General features: G+C 40.8%; 1 protein-coding gene across 6 annotated transcripts in view; it reads left to right on the forward strand.

Moving 5' to 3' along the window:
- Positions 1 to 812: 812 nt before the first annotated feature.
- The window catches only part of WASHC4 (WASH complex subunit 4), a 66,063-nt gene continuing 47,305 nt past the window's right edge, over positions 813 to 19,570 (forward strand). For 4 of the 6 annotated variants that reach the window (XR_007354065.2, XM_048831930.2, XM_048831940.2 and 1 more), the window contains exons 1-8: positions 813 to 926; positions 7,092 to 7,231; positions 9,429 to 9,482; positions 9,656 to 9,721; positions 9,904 to 9,949; positions 12,975 to 13,042; positions 17,308 to 17,390; positions 19,205 to 19,247. Coding sequence is in view for 5 of the 6 variants with exons in the window: in XM_048831930.2 (XP_048687887.1) it covers positions 866 to 926; positions 7,092 to 7,231; positions 9,429 to 9,482; positions 9,656 to 9,721; positions 9,904 to 9,949; positions 12,975 to 13,042; positions 17,308 to 17,390; positions 19,205 to 19,247 (561 nt within the window). In the remaining variant the exon portion in view is untranslated. Of the gene's footprint in view, positions 927 to 1,189; positions 1,282 to 7,091; positions 7,232 to 9,428; positions 9,483 to 9,655; positions 9,722 to 9,903; positions 9,950 to 12,974; positions 13,043 to 17,307; positions 17,391 to 17,612; positions 17,818 to 19,204; positions 19,248 to 19,570 lie in introns of those variants that run through there. The other 2 variants (XM_048831950.2, XM_048831980.2) reach the window with 2 other exon arrangements.

The following is a 19,570-nucleotide window of genomic DNA, read 5'->3' on the forward strand; positions in this document are numbered from 1 at the left end:
CTGATATTCTTTCTATTTCAGAGTAGCAGCCCTGGTAGTCTGTATTCGCAAAAAGAACAGGAGGACTCGTGGCACCTTAGAGACGAACACAGTTATTTGAGCATAAGCTTTCCTGAGCTACAGCTCACTTCATCGGATGCATTCAGTGGAAAATAGAGTGGGGTATATAAATCTCCCCACTATTCTTTCTATTGACATTGCTGCTGCCATTGCTCTTGATGTCATTGCTACCTGGGCGGCTGGTAGAGCGGCTGGTGGCGCTGCTGCTCTGGGTGGTCCTATTCTTGCCGCACCTCCTGGAAGCGTGGGTGCTCCCCACTATTGCTGTTCTTAAACCTGTTATTATGCCTGGGGTCGCTCCACTTGCGGACGTGTTATTTGCTTCCTAGAGGCCGTAGTCGGGGCCCCAGTGTATATTGTACAAACGCAGCACAAACTCCCTGCGCTTGAAGAACTTACAATGTAAGTCGACACGAGCGACACCGGCTGGGGAAACTGAGGCACGGGGGACGACGGTCACGTGCCCGCGGTCACCCAGGAGCTCAGTGTCAGAGCCGGGACTAGCAGCCAGGGCTCCTGAGCCCCAAGCGAGCGCCAGGCGAAGCGGCCCCGGCCGCCCGTGTGGCGCGGCACCTGGCGAGGCTCTTGCGGGACCTGCCCTGGCACTTGCTGCAGTTCCCGCGGCGGCCCCAGGAGGGGGCGCTGCTGCGGCGGCCGATCCGGGCCGCGCCCGGGCTCCTCGGGCGGCTCCATCCCTGCCGCCGCGCGCCCGCCCGCCCCGCCGCACTCCGTTTCCCAGCGTGCAGCGCGCCCGCGCGCGCTGCCGGAAGTCCCGTGTCGGAGGCCGGGCGCCGCTGCCGCTGCCATGGCGCTGGAGACCCTCTCCCCGGACTGGGACTTCGACCGCTTCGACGACGGCTCCCAGAGTAAGCGCGGGGGGAGGCGCGGGGGCGAGACTCGAGCCCCGGGCCCCTCCCGTCAGCAGCGGGGCGCGGGCAGGAGCCGAAGGGCCGGCGCGCGCGGTGGGGAACGGGGACGGTCGCACCCGGTCCTCCAGCGGCTCCCCCCCCCGGCACGCGCGCACCCTGCTCGGCCGGGGCGCGAGCGACCGGCTCCGCCCTGGGCCTCTCCCCTGGGGGGCAGCGCGCCTTGCCCGGAGCCGGCCAGTGTCCCCGTCGCTGCTGTGTCTGGCTGCCTGGGCTGAGGGTGGGGTGGCGATCGTAGCAATGTCCGGCCTGGAGAGGTCCCCATCTCCAGCCCCCTGCGCTGCGGCAGGGCCAGGTAACCTGCCCGAGCCCATCCCTGGCGGGCGTCTGCCCCCCGCCCTTGTTCTTACCGACCGCCAGTGACGGGGCTTCCACCGCCTCCCCGGGAAGCCTGTTCCAGAGCGTCACTGGCGGAAAGTTTTTCCTGGTATCTAGCCTGGATCTCCCTTGCTGCAGCGTAAGGCAGTTTACTCCTTCTCCCGGCTTCAGTGGCTATGGAGAGCAATTGGTCAGCTTCCTCTGTACAACAGCCCTTAACATATTTTAAGATTATCATCAGGTCCCCCACTCAGTGGTCTTTTTTTCAAGACTAAACATGACCTTTCCTCATAGGTCAGGTTTTTTAAACCTTTCATCATTTTTGTTGCTCTGGCCTGGACTCTCCAGTTTGTCTACGTCTTTCCGAAAGAAAGACACCCAGAGTTAGACACAGTCCTCCAGCTGAGGCCTCACCAGTCCTGAGTAAAGCAAGACAAGTAGCTCCTTTGTGTTACGTACGACACTCCTGATAATATCCCCTCAGAATATTAGCCTTTTTCGCAATTGCATGGCATTGTTGACTCATATTCAATTTGTGGTTCAAAGGTTCATCTTCCTTTTGTTTCTCCTCCCTCCACATCCCCTAAATCTATTTGAGAGGCTTTAGCAAATGTCCCAAACACTGAGGTGGTAATTAAACATGGGGAGACACTGATTTTCGTCTGGTGTATTTGCATGAATTGTGGATTTTTCCTGTAGAAACAGTGAAGTCTCTTTCGTTGCAGTTTGCTGTCTTGATTAGCCGGATAAGTCATGCAGGAATAAATTAGTTCCGTGATGTGTTTTTGCTGTGGCTGGAAGGGAACTAGAGCATTTGCTTGCAATTTCACTTCAGCTTTTTTTAAAATGATGCTTAACTCTTTGTTAGCCTGCTTGTGTGCTTGTCAAAAATCCATTTTTTCTCTGTCCTTGTAGACAACTTACTTTCTAAACAGACAGTGCATGCATTGTAAAATGAACGGTCACGCTGCATTAATTACAACAGTTATTACTGAGCAAATATGTCTGTCATGAGCTGATGTTTCACATATACAGTATAAGTTTCCCAAGTGGTTGTCTGTTCATGCTGTATTTATGTTATTTACTTTCAATGAAAACTGACTTGAGGTTTTATTTATAATTTCTGACAATTGTATGCACCGAAAAAGGAAAGGTTAAAGTACAGCTTTTCATAGAACGGTTTCCCAGACATTAGCAGGTGTGTGGAGCTGAGAACCTCTGATATGAGGTACTTCTTTCGCACCAGCTTGATAGAAGACAAGCAGCTTACTTGTCAGTGAGCAAAGTGATAGGAAAACAAAATGGGTATGCCTGTTTTTAAAAGGAAGTCTCTTGTATTCCAAGCAAACTAGATAAAAATCCACGCTATGAAAGATGGTTTTTTTTAAACTTAGTCTCATTTAACTTTACAAATAAATCTTATATCTTACTATTAAGTATTATAATTGCTTTAACAGAGGAAAAGGGGGAACCAAATCAGTCTGGTGTAGAATCATAGACTCATAGAAGTGTAGGACTGGAAGGGACCTCGAGAGGTCTTCTAGTCCTGTCCTCTGCACTCAAGGCAGGACTAAATATTATCTAGACCAGGGGTGGGCAAACTATGGCCCACAGGCCGGATCCAGCCCGTCAGGGCTTTGGATCTGGCCCACGGGATTGCCACCCCCGTCGCGCCACGGGCCCTGCACCACTCCAGGAAGTGGCTGGCACCATGTCCCTGCGGCCCCTGGGGGAGGAGGGGCAGAGGGCTCTGTGCGCTGCCCTTGCCTCCAGACACTGCCCCCCGCAGCTCCCATTGGCCAGGAACGGGGAACTGTGGTCAATGGGAGCTTCGGGGGAGGTACCTACAGGGGAGGGCAGCGTGTGGAGCCCTCTGCCCCCGGCTGCAGGGACGTGGTGCTGGCCGCTTCCCGGAATGGTGTGGTGCCAGGGTAGGCAGGCAGCCTGCCTGAGCCCCGCTGCGCGCCACTGCCACCTCGGAGCCGCTCCAGATAAGCGGCGCTGGGCTGGAGCCTGCAGCCCACACCGCAACCCCCTGCCCTGAGACCCCTCCTGCACCCTAACCCCCTGCCCTGAGCCCCTTCCTGCACACCGCACCCCCTCCCACACCCCGCACTCCCTCCTGCACCCCAACCCCCTGCCCCAGTCTTACATTCATGGCCCTGCATGCAATTTCCCCACCCAGATATGGCCCTCAGGCCAAAAAATTTACCCACTCCTGATCTAGACCATCCCTGACAGGTGTTTATCTAACCTGCTCTTAATGTTGCATTAATGTCACATATATAACTGGGCTTGGCAGAATCCAGCTTTTATTTTCTTTTGACAGATAATATTGATGTTTATTTTTAAGCACTTTTTCTGTTTTTATATGTCTAAATTTTCACTGTTGCAGGAAATTGTGGGAGGGTTAGAGAATAATTATAGTAGTAGATGTTGAGATTCAAAAGGTTAAGGCTGGATAACCATTAAAACAGAAATTGTCAATATCACATGTCAAAATAAACAAAGTAAATATCCTTATCTCAAATGCTAAGAAGTTCTCAAGAAGCATTCTTTTTACTTGGCCTATCCGTGAATTTTGATTATCGATGGAAATATTTTTTGTTGGTTTGTGTGTGTACGGTGAAATTCATGTTTACCAACAAAAATCTAATCTTTCCATGCCTATATATAACAATGCAGTTCTCATTCATGAATCCTCATGGGATGATGTATACCCAGTATAGAACTACTGCCTGTTTTATTAATGAATATAAATACAATTAGAGAAATTTTATAATCTTCACTATTGAGTAAGGTTTTGCATTCTCCAAATCTTAGTGGTTTCATTTTTAATGGCTGAGAGGAAATTGAATCAATCAAATCTGAGTACAGTTTATAAAGTATTGTCTCTGCACTGATTTCCTATCCTTCTGTATAATATCTGTATCTTCTGAAATAGGATTTTTGTTCATTGCATGGAAATGACAAAATAAGATTTACTGCGTTCTCTGCTGTCCTTCCAATTAGTTTCTCAAATGAGTGAACTTGTCCAAGTGAAGAAAATATTATCTTTGCACCTACATGAGAGGCTATAAACAAAAGCTGCCTTGTTATTCAAACTCTTTCTATAACTGCCTGGCAAACAGCTTCTACCAGTTCAGTGGTTGAACATTTCTCTAAATTTGGCAGCCGACGACAGGTACTTCTAAATTGTTCTAGCCTGGATGTTGGCGTGATTGAGAGATGATTAGTAGATGCCATTGTAACAGATCAGCTGCTTCGGGAGGTAAGCATCTAGCCTGGCATTTGTAACTTTTGCCCTTTGGATGGTTACCTTCACAATCATAAGAGCTAGAAATGTTTATATTCAGTTAAAGCTTAATCCTATAGAAACCAATGGATATCTGCCCCACTTCCAGGAAGTGGCAAGCTTTCTACTTGCCTCTTGTGAATGTACTTTTTCAAATACTGAGGTAGCTACCGAATTCCTTCAGTATCCAATTGAACCTACTCTGGTCCTGATTCTGAAAATATCTATGTATTTGGTTAATTTTATTCTCATGAGTAGCCCGATTGAAATCAATGGGACTACTTATATGCTTAATGTTTTTGTGTGTATGTTTGCGGCATCAAAGCTTATATTTTGCCCACTTAATTGTTTTTTATGGGGACAAGATAGAACAGCTGTTTTTCTCTTCTACAGGATGCTGCACATCAGTGGTGGAATAGTGTGATTCTTGTTAATATCATTTATAAAGTATTTTCTCTGCACTGGCTCCCAGGGAAAAAAAACTTATTGCACGCATTTTACTCACAGCAATGAATATATAGCAAAACTATTTCCTTCATATGTATCAGGTCCTCATATGGCACTGTGCTTTTGACTCTAGATGGCACTATGTATTTTGATGGATTTCTGTTAAGCTTGCATAGCATTATACAAAGTTGTTGCCACCTCTACGTTAATCCATTTGCTATAATGCGGTGTGCACTTTTAATTGTAAGCATCGACCACAATTGCAGTTTTGCTTTTGTTCTTATTACAATGGATCACTGGTTCTGTTTGAATCGATGCCTTACTGTTTTTAATAGTGAGAGTTGCATGTTGATTTTTTTTATTGGTATATATATTTGTGTGCAAGGACTCAGGGGGCGTAAACTATTACAGACACAAAAAAGGCGGGTACAGTCAAATAAGTTTGAAAACCACTGATCTAGGCTGTAAAGTCTTTGGGGCAAGTATTCCATTTCTTCGGGGCATTTTAACTACAGTAGAACCTTAGAGTTATGAACTGACCAGTCAACCATGCATTTTATTTGGAGCCAGAAGTACGCAATCAGGCAGCAGCAGAGACCAAAAAAAAAAAAAAAAAGAGAGAGAGCAAGTACAGTACAGTACTGGGTTAAATGTAAACTACTAAAAAAGTAGTGTTTTTCTTCTGCATGGTAAATTTTCAAAGGTGTATTAAGTCAATGTTCAGTTGTAAATTGTTGAAAGAACAACCATGACGTTTTGTTCAGAGTTATGAACATTTCAGAGTTATGAACAACCTCCATTCCCGAGGTGTTCGTAACTCTGAGGTTCTACTATATCGCAAAGTGCCTTGAGCTCATATAACACTAAATAAAAAATAAAGAACCCTTCAGCTTAGTGGGTATTGTGTTAATGTAAAGTTTTATTGCTTGATTTGCCCAGTTTGACTTTGTATAACTGTCATTTTTAGGTAGCTTTATTTTCAACAAACACTAAAATATTCTAACATGGTGGTATAATTACTGTTGCTTTCTTCTACCATTGGGGAGGATACCGTAGGCCTAACACACAGTGGAAGCTGAATCCTTGCTTTATATGCAATACTCAACTCAGTCTTAACTATGGAGCAGTAATCTGTGACACTATAGTAACAAGTATACCTTTTTGTATATTTTGATGAATCCAGGTAAATCAGAAATATGGCACTCATTCAGATTTTTGATTTTTAAATACTGTATCATGGTGAAAATAAGTGGAATTTATAAAGATAAGTGACCTGCATACTTAATTTACCAACTTACACAAATATTCTTTATATTTATGCAGTGGAATGTTGCTCGCATATATCACCACTTTTGGCAGTGAGTGGGCTGCCACACTTCATTTGGCCATCTAATTTCTGAGTGGTGGTAGAATAGAATACTCTGACAGAGGGAGAGTTAGCTTGAAGGTTAGAATTCTGGGTGGTGACTTAAGACAACATAATCCTGCAATCAGAGTAGGAGGTAGTGTTGGAAACGGCTATTTTTAATGCAGTTACCAGTGAGTTCTAAGAAGTGATAAGACGCTCATTGCCTCAAGGGTATAATATTACCATAGATGTTTGGCTAGAGGGATCTCTCTTTCAGTTAATGTGCAATATTAAGTAACAGATGTCATAATTTATGTTGTCCATATATGCTGTCTCCTTAGTATCTTCATGTTGTAAAGTTGACATCTCTGGTAATTTAGCTTGTTTAAGGTCAGTCTTGAAAATGTCATTTTTTTAGTTTATGCATAATGGTTTTGCTGCTCCTGGCAAATAACATAACTTCCCTTTAAATTGATACATTTGAGTTTAAAATCTCATTATAAGCAAGGGAAAAACTTGCATCTTCTTGGTGTCAACCTTGTTACTGAAAGTGATTTAAGGAGACAATGTTATAAACTAAATAACAGATTAAACTAGATCTTACTTTAAATAATCTGTAGGATATTCCAGTTCAGTGAGTATCCTGTAGAATACTTTAACTTTATGATACTACATAAATATTACTATTTACTCTTAGAAATTCATGCTGAAGTACAGTTGAAGAATTATGGGAAATTTCTTGAGGAGTATACTTCTCAGCTGAGGAGAATAGAAGATGCATTGGATGACTCAGTTGGAGATGTTTGGGACTTCAAACTTGATCCTATAGCATTAAAGGTCTGTATATATTTAATGCATATTGGAATTATCTATGTCTTCTACAAATTAAAATAATGCATTTCGGAGGCATTCAGTTGTGATTTCACTAATGATTCTCTGGAATGATCAGATTTATTGGGCAAACATTTTCATATTCAATCAATACAAAACTGTCAAATTAAATGGAGAAATTTGATTGTCCAGTAGCTTATAGTTCTGTTACCAAGCATCTATGAAAAGCCTTCAGATGGAGCCCTCATTTCAGAATACAATATTTATTCTCTCCTGGGCTGCATGAGAATCATAAGGCTGAAGCTGTTGGTGTCATGGTGTGCTAATCTGGAAGCCAAAAAAAAATCTCTTGCTTGCAAATGAGTTGTATAGTTGGAAGAGAGTTTGAAGGTGTTGCAAGGTCTCTGCCGTTGAACTCTACTAGTCAGATTTCTGAGCTGCATTTATGAGAGAGTAGAATCATCCTGAGCGTATGGTCTTGGCCTAATGGCCTCTTTATCTCCCTATCTGATCAGTGGAATGCCGTTGTCAGCCAAGTTTTGCCTGCATATTTCAGGCTTTAGAGTTTTCTTCCCCAAATGACCTAGGGCAGGTTGTTCTCTGATCGTGTTAGGATGTTGGGATGCTAAATGAGTCCTGTCCCTCCATCATTGATAATTAGGATCTTTAGAGCCTAGATAGCGATTGTGTTGGTCAGACACAAACTCTCTGGAAAAGGGTGCTTGCAGGGTGTCTAATTTGGTATTCTACAGCTGCTGGAAAAAGTGTACACCATCTCTTTCTTGTATCCTGTTCAAACCTTTTAGAAGTGTTAGTAACCACTGGCTGTAGAGTCTAGGATGTTCATGGCACTTCTATGGGCCAGTAGCCATTGTGCCTTTTGTCTGGAGTGGACCTGAAGCCTTTTTTAGTTGTGATTTATTTAAAGTGATGCTTCTGTTGGTAGAACTAAATAGAACTATAAACTTTTTTGAATCTTACAAGTTACAGAGAACTGTTTCAAATATCTTTCTAATAAAGTTACCTTCAGGTAAAATATTTAAAAGTATATTAGCATTAAGATATTTTTAAAAAGCTAAAACAAAAATATTTTTGAGGCTAAGGTTACACTGTAATCAGTCACTTATATATATTTTCCCTTTACCCTGGAAAGGAAAAGGTCCATGCAATTGTGCCCTTATATTTGTTCAGTTTTTTAATTGTGCCCCAAAATTTTCCCCAACCCATTTTAACCATAAAATAGCAAATCATTGATGATTGTAGGAGAATATAATTTCACATTTTTTTTCTCTGTCCTTTGGAGCTTAGTGAAACTTAAAAGAATCCTACATTCTGAGCAGTTCAAGGAACCAAATTCTTGCATACAATTCTTGTTCTGTACAGAAGAACAGACTATATGAGTACAGTGGTGTAAACTGAGCCATGCACAGATATACTTGCAACTAAAATACAAGTTAGGTTACATTTTGTCTCAATAGCCTCAAGAACTGCATTTTAAAGGAGGGCAACCCACCCCCCCACACACAATAGTCATCCTCCCTTAAAAGCCAGTTATTTCTCTGGTCACAGACTTCCTGTCCTTCATGAAGTACAAGATATTAGTTCTTTTTTTATGTTGAATTTACAGGCATTATTTAAAAACAGAATTTAACTTTTATTCCCTTCTGGAACATGCCTGCCTAGAGGGCTAAACTTTGAACTTGTGCATCCAGTCTCAGTGTTAGTGTGCACAAATGGGCTGGAAAAGCTCTTGGCTGACTTTCAAATCCAAAATAGGTGTTTATATATGCAAATACATGTCTTGCCTGCACAAATAAGTATGCACACATTTTTGTGATTGCAAGATTAGAAGCCATTTAAACATTGGGCCTAGTAGATTTGTCTTACAGCAGTCAGGACTTTTTGCTTTAATATTTCTATAATTGTTATAAATTTCACGTAGTTCATTTGTCTTTTACCCTTTCATACCTTCACGAAACAGGACTTGATGAGTCTACGTAGTATGAGAACTGGATATTTCCTCCATGGTAGCGTGCCAGTAGCATACACTTAGTGTCTTTTTGGTACTGAGTGCATTTGGAACTAGGTTGAAAAAATTAAGTTGCTTAACATAATCACATAAATGGTGATTCCTTTTAGTAATTAAACATATGCTTTTTTAAAGAAAGTCTTCTAATATTTCTATTTTTTAATTAATGTTTAGCTTTTGCCCTATGAACAGTCTTCCCTGCTGGAGCTCATAAATACAGAAAACAAGGTAAAATGCTTTAAACTTAGAATTTTTTAATTATAAGAACTCTGTAGTAAAATCTGTAAATGTTTTTTTCTGTAGAGCGCTTTGAACATGAAAAGTGCTACAAGTGTCAGATGTGTGTTTATTACACTTTTATATTACCCGTGTAATTCTGTTTTTTTCCTTGATGAGTCTAGGTTCTGAACAAAGTAATAACTGTGTATGCTGCCCTTTGCTGTGAAATCAAGAAGTTAAAATATGAGGTAATTCCTACAGCCTGTCTTTATTACTGTTACAAAATGTTTGCAGTTTGGCAAACTGAAATGTAGATTTTGCATCTTGGCTTTTTTTAGCTTCTAAACCTGCAAACATAAGCCATGTATTTTTGTAAATTGAGTATTTATATCTTTTTAATTTGGAAAAAAATCTCTCCTTTTGTTGGTAGGCGGAAACTAAATTTTATAATGGCCTCTTGTTTTATGGAGAAGGAGGTAAGTAGTTCCCTTTATAATGACAGTTAGTGTTATGCTGTTGCTTCTTCTTATATTAAAATAATTGTAGTCTTATGTTCTAGACATTAGAAATTTACTTTTACTACATTTTGGCTATTGATAAAAACCTGAAACTCCTGGTCTCTGTTACAATACATGACCTGCATATCAGTGTCTTGTAACTACACTGAATTAACATCAAACATCATTAAGATTTTAGTTAGAAAGAGCCATTATCTGCAGTGAAGCACTGGTGTAGTAGTGGGAACTTCCTTGATATTTTGTCTCTGCTTTACATATGTGTGGACGGCTTATGTGAGAGGCAGGAAGTGGGGACTGGTGACAAGAGTGTGACAAGAGAGTGTCTGAACACTTTTGGCTTTTAAGGAAGGATTTGGAGAGAGGGCAGGGCACTGGTCGTACAAAGACAGGGAGACCATTTCTTTCAGAAAGTGTAGCATGAGGCTTTTTTTTTTAAAAAGATTTCATCTTCCCTTTTAACACTGAAACCTTTAATGTAGGTTCACACTGCCTTGTATTTTAAAAAAGTACTTTGCAGTTATTTTTCAAGGTTTCTATATTGAATATAAGTCCTAAAACTCGTATCCAACTCCTCTTCCCTAGTGCATAGATTTTTGCAAGGTGTCTTCAGACAACATGTGGCAATATATATCATGAATTAAATCCTGCTTGTCTTACTCATGAAGAGCCATAATGGCTTCAGTACTTCATGAGTACAGTGAGCAGGGTTTGACACCGCTTGTGCCGTCAAAACATAGGCATATTAGTGCTGTTTAATCACTTGAGTCATTATATTGGCATGAAAGCCACTGGTGGCAATGGATTTAAGGCTGTGATAATACTGAAGGATGGAGGCCACACTTAATTCTGAATTTCTGTAGTTTAAGATCGTGTAAGCCAAATTGTAATACTTGAACATCGATACTTGTTTTTAAAGTCCTGAGGGGTGGGTTACAGTGTCTCATGCCAGTGTGTGTGTGTGTATATGTGTGTATATATGTGTGTATATATATATATATATATATTGACATAACACCGGACTCTGCTTATATAAACGTGGTCATAGGCTTTTTTCCAATTGGTAGATCATAAGATCTCACTCTGGGTGAAAGTTACTTTTTTTTTTTTTTTTTACAGCGTAAAACTGACAGGAGATCTGAATTCTCCTCCAGACTGTGCTATTGACCTCCTGTGTGACCTCAGGGCTAGTCACTAAACTTCTGTTTTTCCCATCAGAAAGATAGAGAAGATAATGCCTCTTTTACAGTAGCCTTGTGAAGCTCAGTTCATTAGAGTTTTGTAAAGCCTTTTGAAATCCTTGGATAGACGGTACTATAGAAGAGTGTAAACTCTTTCAGGTAGAGACTGTGACTAGCACATTCTAGGTGCTATGTAAAATATGACTGTCTTGGTTCTTTTGATGAATCATTTCTCTAACTGCAGATAACTTTTTAAAGCAGACTTCTATCAGACATGTGTTTAAAGCCTTTTGAATCATAGTGACATACTGCCAAACTGTAACAAAGGTCTCCCTCAAAAATGTTCTGCCTCATTGGCAAGGAGAAAAGAGGGCTGCAGTAGCTATAAGCTTCTTATTCTGTGACAGCAGTTTGGTCCTGCTGTTTCTCCTCTTCCTCCTGGAGAAGCCAGCAACAGGGAGTGGGTGGGAATGCAGTCCTCCAACCAACAACACCTCTAGATGCACAAGAGCCAGCTGTTCCTCTTGTAGCAGCTGCCATAGCAATTGTAGGCTTACCTGGGTGAGCAGAAGCTAGCTAGGTCCCCATCTTGGAGGGGTCTGAAAATATGAGGCGGAGCATTTTTGAGTTGGCCTCTGGGGGAAAAAAATATCCGTCCTCCCCACTCTTCCTCTCCCAATGTGACACATTCCTGTCCTCCACCATCACATCACGATGCACAGGGCTGGGCTAGGGGTGGTGTCAGCAAGATGTTTATTTGGGGTATACATCAAATTTAACAGAGTGATTTGTATATAAAAACGTGTGTGTTGGGGAAAGATACAGTCTTTAGGAATCTTAGAGCCTCCTATTGCAGAAGAGTAGAGCCTAGCTGCTTGTGCCTTTCATCCCCTTTGATTGGTTTATATTGACATACATTTTCAAGGCTATCTTCTTAAAACAAAGTGGGTAGAAACTTTAAAAGGCTGAGATTTTCTATCACTGGACCTGAAGTCAGCTCTTTTAACAAAGTCTTGCACAAGCCCCCTCCAGACTGCCATTAGAAAAGCAATTATTGTGTATACTATAGTAAGGTTTCAAATTAAATCCACAATACCACAGGTGCTTAATCCCTATTGTGGATTAACTTCTTACCCAGTTTAATTTTGAAAATTAAAGCTATTGTTATTCGTAGTGGTCTTGTATAAAAGTTTTAACGCATTAAGTTTTTAATAAAAAGAAAAGGAGTACTTGTGGCACCTTAGAGACTAACAAATTTATTTGAGCATAAAAGCTTTTGTGAGCTACAGCTCAATAAATTAGTTAGTCTCTAAGGTGCCACAGGTACTCCTTTTCTTTTTGTGAATACAGACTAACACGGCTGCTACTCTGAAACCTGTCATTAAGTTTTTAATAACTCCCAGGTGGATGCATTTTAAAACCCTGTATGCCAGATTTTGTCAGATGAGATTTTATGGCCAATTATAATCACCAGAATAATGTGTTTACAAACATAAATGCTGACACGATGTTAAATTGGTACTTTGTAACATCCTATTATTTATGTTGAGGGTAGTGCTCTGAAGCCCTAGTTATGGACCAGGACCCCATGGAACTAGGTCCTGGAGAAATACAGAACAAGAAGATGTTCTCTGTTTAGCAAAGCACAGTCAAGTCTTTGTTAAGGATTCATTGGAAATACATTGCCTTATAGCAGTGTGCTTTAATTAAAGGTCAAACAAAATTGGTTTGTCATCCAGACTTGAGTGTAATGAATAGGTTTGTCTGACATTCCTAGTCAGTGAAGCTTTTGTTTATCTTTCAAGCCACAGATTCCAGCATGGTGGAAGGTGATTCCCAAATACAGATGGGAAGATTTATTTCATTTTTACAGGTAAAGAGTGCATCTTGGCTTTGGAGCAGTTGTACTCTGTTTTTTTCTACTTCTCAAATGGACTCATCAGTTACAGTATCCTATTTACATCCCATTCAAAGGTATTGGGAGTCACTTTTGTGTGCAGATTACAATTTCTTGCCTGCACATCTGTCTCAACCAACCTCCTTCACTCATCCTTTCAAATAGAGAGCTGTTAGGTGCAGTTTGTTCACTATTGTGTTTCTGCACTTAAAGCTGTTTCAAGCACTGTAAGCCCCAGTGTGAGAAGGTTAAAAGATTTTCAGATTCGGTTCACAAATAAACTAGTTTATCTAAACAGACTTCAACAGGAAAAAATGTAGTGGGACTCTGTCACTTTCTGTTAAAGGTCTAGCATTCTGATGCATGTTTCTGATGGTAAATTTTAGTTTTCCACTGAATAAAAAGTGGTAGTGCTGGCAGGAATTAAACCATTTGTTTGTTCATCTTCCTTTAGCTTATAGAAAGAGGTAAGATTAAAACAAGCAATTTAAAAAAAAATTGTTGATGCCGCACAAAAAATATTCTGGGGAGTAACATGCCTCTTAGAAACAATTGTGTTTATTACCAAGGACACTTGAATGAAAACAGGATGTGTGTTTCCAAGGATTTCCTTTGTTCTTGATGTTCATTCTACACTAGAAGTTATCATTATTTTTCTGGAATGATTTCCATAGCAAGTGATTGTCCAATCACAAACAGGATCCTGTTGTCATGAAAAATTTACTTGTAGTAAAAAATGAAAAATATATACTGCTTAAGCAAAACTGTGTCTAGAAAATGTAAATTCAGCCTTCATTAAACAGGACTTTATTTACTGTCTTGTAAATATCATGTATCAGAGTTCTTAGTGGTCCCCTTTGGTAGACCAAAGATCAGAGGAAAATACTTGCTAAGCTCTCCTGCATGCAGTTGCTAATATCTCTGCCTTTTCTTGTGCACTTTCTGTCTCCTGATCTTTGTTCTTTCCTGCTTAGCCATCAGCTTTCTTTTTCACTTTTTACCTCCCAATTTCTTCTACTCATCTGTTCAGGGGAGAAGATTTGTTGATGGCTCTGTGGGCCCATGCTACATGTGCTTCTGTGGCTCAGCTGAGAGTTCTGGGAGCTAGGAGGAGAGAGTGGCTGAGTGGGTGTTTGCTTACACTCCTGTATGTAAGATATCACCCCAGGACCATAGAGGGAAGGTTGGGGAGCTTTCAAATATCTGTATCCGATTCCTGCTTTATAAGAATCTGTAGGAAGAATCTCTCCTTACTGAGTCTGTCCTGTTCCCATTGCTGTGCTCCACTTTCTAGTCCCCAATAGGAATAGGCTGGTGGCAGTGTCTACCATCTGGGAAACACTAATACGGTAGTGATGTGCAGAGCTGGCAGAGGGATCAGAATATGCTGTTTTCGTATAGCTGCTACATAAACATATTCGCTGTTTGTTATGGATTTGGCAGTTCTTGGTATCCAGAGATTGTTCTCAGCAGATGTAACAGCTAAATATTTACCGAGGTGATATTAAAGAGACAAACTATCATACTAATTTAGGAATACCTGGCAATGTTTCACTACCCTCTGCAGGATTAAACCACATAATCGTTAATATACTTAGAAGATTTTCAAAATCTGTCAGTTGTTTGCAGCATAGTCTGTTGCTGACAGCTGGATATGTGCCATGAAATTGGACTTTCTGCCTTAAGCATTTAAAGGGGCAATGTTAACTGGTTCTAGGCCTGAAATTTAGGTTCTGTTTTTAGAAACCTCAAAGCCAAATACAGAAAGAATGTTTAAATGAAAATGAAGTTAAAACCCAAACAACATTTTTAAGCAAGTGAAAAGCAAAAAGTGAAACTGACCAAGCTGTTCACATGTCCAAGACGAGTGAAATGTAAACCAACTGCATATATAATAAAAAGCCAATTTAGAATTTTTCAAACTCTTCCGTTTGATATAGTTTAAAGCCAGAAAGTACCAATAGGTCATCTAGTTTGACCTGAATACCTCAGACCATTACGTTTCACCCAGTTATCCATGTGTTGAGCCCAGTAACTTGTGTTTTAGCCAAACACATCTTCCAAAATGGCATCTAGTCTTGAGTTGAAAACTATCCACCACTTCCCTTGGTAATTTGTTATAATTGTTAAGTACCTGCATTTTGAATTTTTTTGGCGTAATTTCTAACTTGAATTTGTCTGGCTTCAGCTTCCATCCATTGGTTCTTGTTATACCTGTCTCCACTAAATTAAAGAGCCCTTTAGTACCTGGTATTTTCTCCACGTGAAGGTACTTATGCACTGTAATCATGTCACCTCTCAATCTTCTTTTGATAAGCAAAACGGATTGAGCTGTTTAAGTCTCACTGTAAAGCATTTTCTCCAGCCCTAGAGTCACTTTTGTGGCTCTTTTCTGCCCCCTCTTCAGTTTTTCAACATCTTTTTTAAAATGTGGATATTTGAACTGGACACAGTATTCCAATATTGGTCTCACCCATGCTGTATTAAAAAGGTAACAATCACCTCCTACTCCCCCTGTTTATGCATCCAAGGATCACATTAGCCCTTTTTGCCACAGTATGACACTGTTTATTTGCTTGTCCACTATGACCCCGGATCCTTTTCAAAGTCACTGTTTTCCAGGATACAGTCCCCATTTTATAGGTATGGCCTGTATTCCTGGTACCTAGATATATTTACTTTTGGCTGTATTGAAATGAATTCTGTTTGGATGGGGCCAGCTTACCAAGTGATCCAGATCGCTCTGTATGACTGCCCTGTCCTCGTTATTTACCACTCCACCATTGATTTCAGTGTGTATCATCACTAGTGGAGATTTGCCAGATGACTTCATAATCCTATCCAGTTTACGGCTGCATTTCAAATTTTTACTCCTGTTCTTGTGTCCCTTGCTGAATTCTCTGTCCTCTCCACTTTCAGTTTTAAATCCAGCATGTCAGTAACTCATGAAAATAATCTTTTTTTCTGTCTGTAAGTGTAGCTATTTATCTGTAATCTGTCTGATTTGTGGCTTTAGCTTGGCATGGCTTCAAAGAGAACAATGGTTGTTTAGGGCTAGAGCAGACTTTTTAGGCTATGTACCCCTTTCCAAATAATGTAGTCTACCATGTATCCCCATCTGAGATAGACAGAGGTGACACATGGAGGGACACGCAGAGTCACGTGCCCCGCAGATTTCTGCTTTCCATTTAGCAACAGCTTCTAGAGATTTTCAAATTGTGGGTGCGCCTCCCTAGGTGGGTGTGGAGGAATGTTCGGGGGTGGGGAGGGAGGGAATGGCGATGCTAGGTGGCTCGGGCCGGCCCCGCATAGCGGGACTCACAGAGGGAGCACCACCTCCACCCTCTCACTCACCTCAGTGGGCCACTCAGCCTGTTACAACCAAAAATTGTAACTCAAAGGGCTGCCTCAGAATTGAGTTACAATTTTTGGTTTCCACCCTACCCCCCCGTCTCCCCCCTAAATCCAGACAGGCTGGGTTGCCCTGCTGACCTGAGGTGAGTCAGGGGATGGAGGTGGTACTCCCTCCCCGAGCCCTGCCCAACGTCACCGGCCCAAGGGCCCCGGGGGGTGGGGTGCACCTCTGTACTAAATAAAATGTATTGTTCACCATTATAGGATTTTTCTCGCATACTCCTTGACAAGAGCTCACATACCTTTAGGGATACACGTAACCCAGTTTGAAAACCACTGGGCTAGAGCATGCTTTTGTTATGGAGTTCATAGAAGGCGGTGGTGCTTACACACACTGCCTGAGGGAGAGTTGTAGGAGGCCTTGTGCCTCAGAAGCATAATGTCTTCTAGGGCTCTTTGTTTGGGGTGGGGTGTAACTTATTACATCCATTTTAAAGGCGTACTATACTCCCCCAAGCAAGCTCCAGCTCTTGGCTATTGCATGGGTGAAGTGGAGCAAAGCCTTGCCCACTGTCTACACATTTATCCTGGGAGGAAGCATCTGAGTGAAGCTCCCCTGAGCATCAGGACTGTGGTTCTAGCTAGCCCTATTGATGGCGACTCAATAAGGAAAAGGATCCTTACTCCCTCTTCTGCCTCTGTGTAGCTTCATTAGCCCTAAATCCTAAAGAAACATGCTTAAAGAAATGTGTCTGACTTCCTGTCCAGGCTGCAGTTGTGAGAAGCCTCAGACTGGAATTAGGAAGTTGAACTTGGGGTTCTGGTTGCATGATTGTTGTTCACTGTCTTGGAAATAATACCAATGTATGCAAAATTTGTCATTTCAGGAGCTGTCTTGTTTTGTTTCACGGTGCTACGAAGTGGTGATGAATGTAATTCATCAGCTGGCTGTTCTCTATACCAGCAACAAGTAATTATTGGCAGAAATGCTATGTCCCCTTTTTATTATTAAACAAAGTACAAGATGTTATGATCTCCCTAAAGCATGGTAAACATTATAATACTCTGGTCAGAAAATATGGAGAGTGGTTTTTAATGCAGCCTTATATGCCCACATAAGCTACTTTTAAAAGGATTTTATTTATTAAAAGAATCATAATCTGCTTTAAGTGTTTTTTTGTGATGAGATGCAAGAATGTCTTTTAAACTAAAAGGCATATTTCAGGAGAGCTGTCTCTTTTCAGAAGGAACAAATCTTGATGCTAATGTGGCTGACCTTTATATCCTTATGCCTCTAATTGTTGGACTTAGTCCCTGTCCTACTGGCAGGAGGAATGGATGCCTTATGTTAGCTGAGAGATGCTGTGGAGATGCCATTCTAACATTTTGAAGAAATGGTAAAATCAAATTGTTTCAGAAGCTTAAAAAAATTAGGTCAACTTATTTAATTTTAATATTATAAATGTGTGATCATAATATCTATTTGAGCAAACCTGATCAGTTTTTCATTTAAACATTAGTATCATAGATATTGTCTTGAGTATGGCTTTATGTCTTCATATGCCAATTTGACAGTAATGATGTCTTGGTATATGGGAGACAGTGTCTTACATCAGAGGGTCTTGGGCATTTACTTACTTTGTCTTTGGTTTCATCTGTAGGATTTAGAGCGTGTGTGTTCAGGTGGAGATGCTATGATTGCTAATTAGTCTTAGTTATTCATTTTTGTATTGTGAATTTTAGTGTATATCACTTGCAGAGACTAAGGGCATGATTTTCAGACATGAAACTCCAGTTGAAGTGAGTGGAAGCTGTGGGTGCTTGACACCTCTGAAACTCAAGCCAATTTGTATATCTGGTCTCAATGTACAAGCAACACTCCTTGGCTAAAGTCACATGGGAAGCATATTTAGATTGAATTTTTGCAGTTTATAAAATTTAAAAAAATCATGCAGTTTATAAAATGGCTGAAAAAAGTATGCATAAAATACATGCTGTTGAAGGGGATATGCACCCTCCATGATATGTGCATAACTTCTATTGTATTCCCATAAATGATTCAGTACTAAATCAATGCAATGTTACTGTTGTAGGGGCCACTGTACTACTGGAGCTGTTATGTGACAAATCGGATGTAAAATAAAAGAATGGGACCACTTATGGTTGCTGAAAGATCTCATGATGTCTTAGAGTTAGGGATGTGAATGCTAGAACTTTGGCCATATTCTAAATAGGTTCATTCTTTCTGCCTAAGTTTCCTCTGCTGTTTTAACCGGTTATGGTATTCTTCTGCCCAAGGCTGCTATTTAACAGTACTTTGCATCTCTACACAGCTGCACTGTTTCAGTGGTGAATGAAGTGAAGCTGGGTGTCTAGCTTGCGTATCAGTTGGTTAAGTTTGTAAAGTGTTTTGGGACCTTTGGAATGAAAGACACTATAAAAATGCTAATTATTAACATCACTGGGACTTGTTAATATACATGCGCAACAGCCTAGACCTACAATTTAGCAAACCAATGGTTCATTATGATTTGGAAAATGTTATCAACCTGATATTGCTACATTGGTTGTCAAAACCAATTTTTAATATGCATTTTTATTATGTGTTGGAATATATTTTTCATTACTGATAACAATTACCACAATGACTTTCTTGAAGTATAATATGCAAGTAAAACATTTAAGAGACTGATACCTCTAACAACAGTTAAAATGTGCAAAATAAATAAGTGCTAGCTAATAATGGAAAAATAAGATATTGTTTTGTTTGCTTATCTATTGCAGGAATGCACCTAAAATTATAGTGACAACAGGAGTTCATTTTCAGGTGAGATGATTTAAAGCAATGTTTCTCAACCTTTTTGATGCCAGGGACAGGTTTCTTGCCTTCCTAACTGTGTTAGGGAGATCTCAGGGACTGGCACTGGTCCATGGACCAGTTGTTGAGAAACACTAGTTTAGAGGATTTTAATTTTTTTTTTAGTTTTATAAACAAACCTGAAAAACATTTCTAAGTTTTCTTTTGAGAGAGAGGAGAAAAATGAATTAAAGCATCATTTTCAATGTGTGTTGGAATCCTGCTCTCAGGACAGAGTTGTCCAATCACTGTTTCTGATTATTATATGGAAATGGTCATTACATCCAGATATG

The sequence above is a fragment of the Caretta caretta genome, chromosome 1 (assembly GCF_965140235.1).
Source record: "Caretta caretta isolate rCarCar2 chromosome 1, rCarCar1.hap1, whole genome shotgun sequence".
NCBI classification, from domain to species: Eukaryota; Metazoa; Chordata; order Testudines; family Cheloniidae; genus Caretta; species Caretta caretta.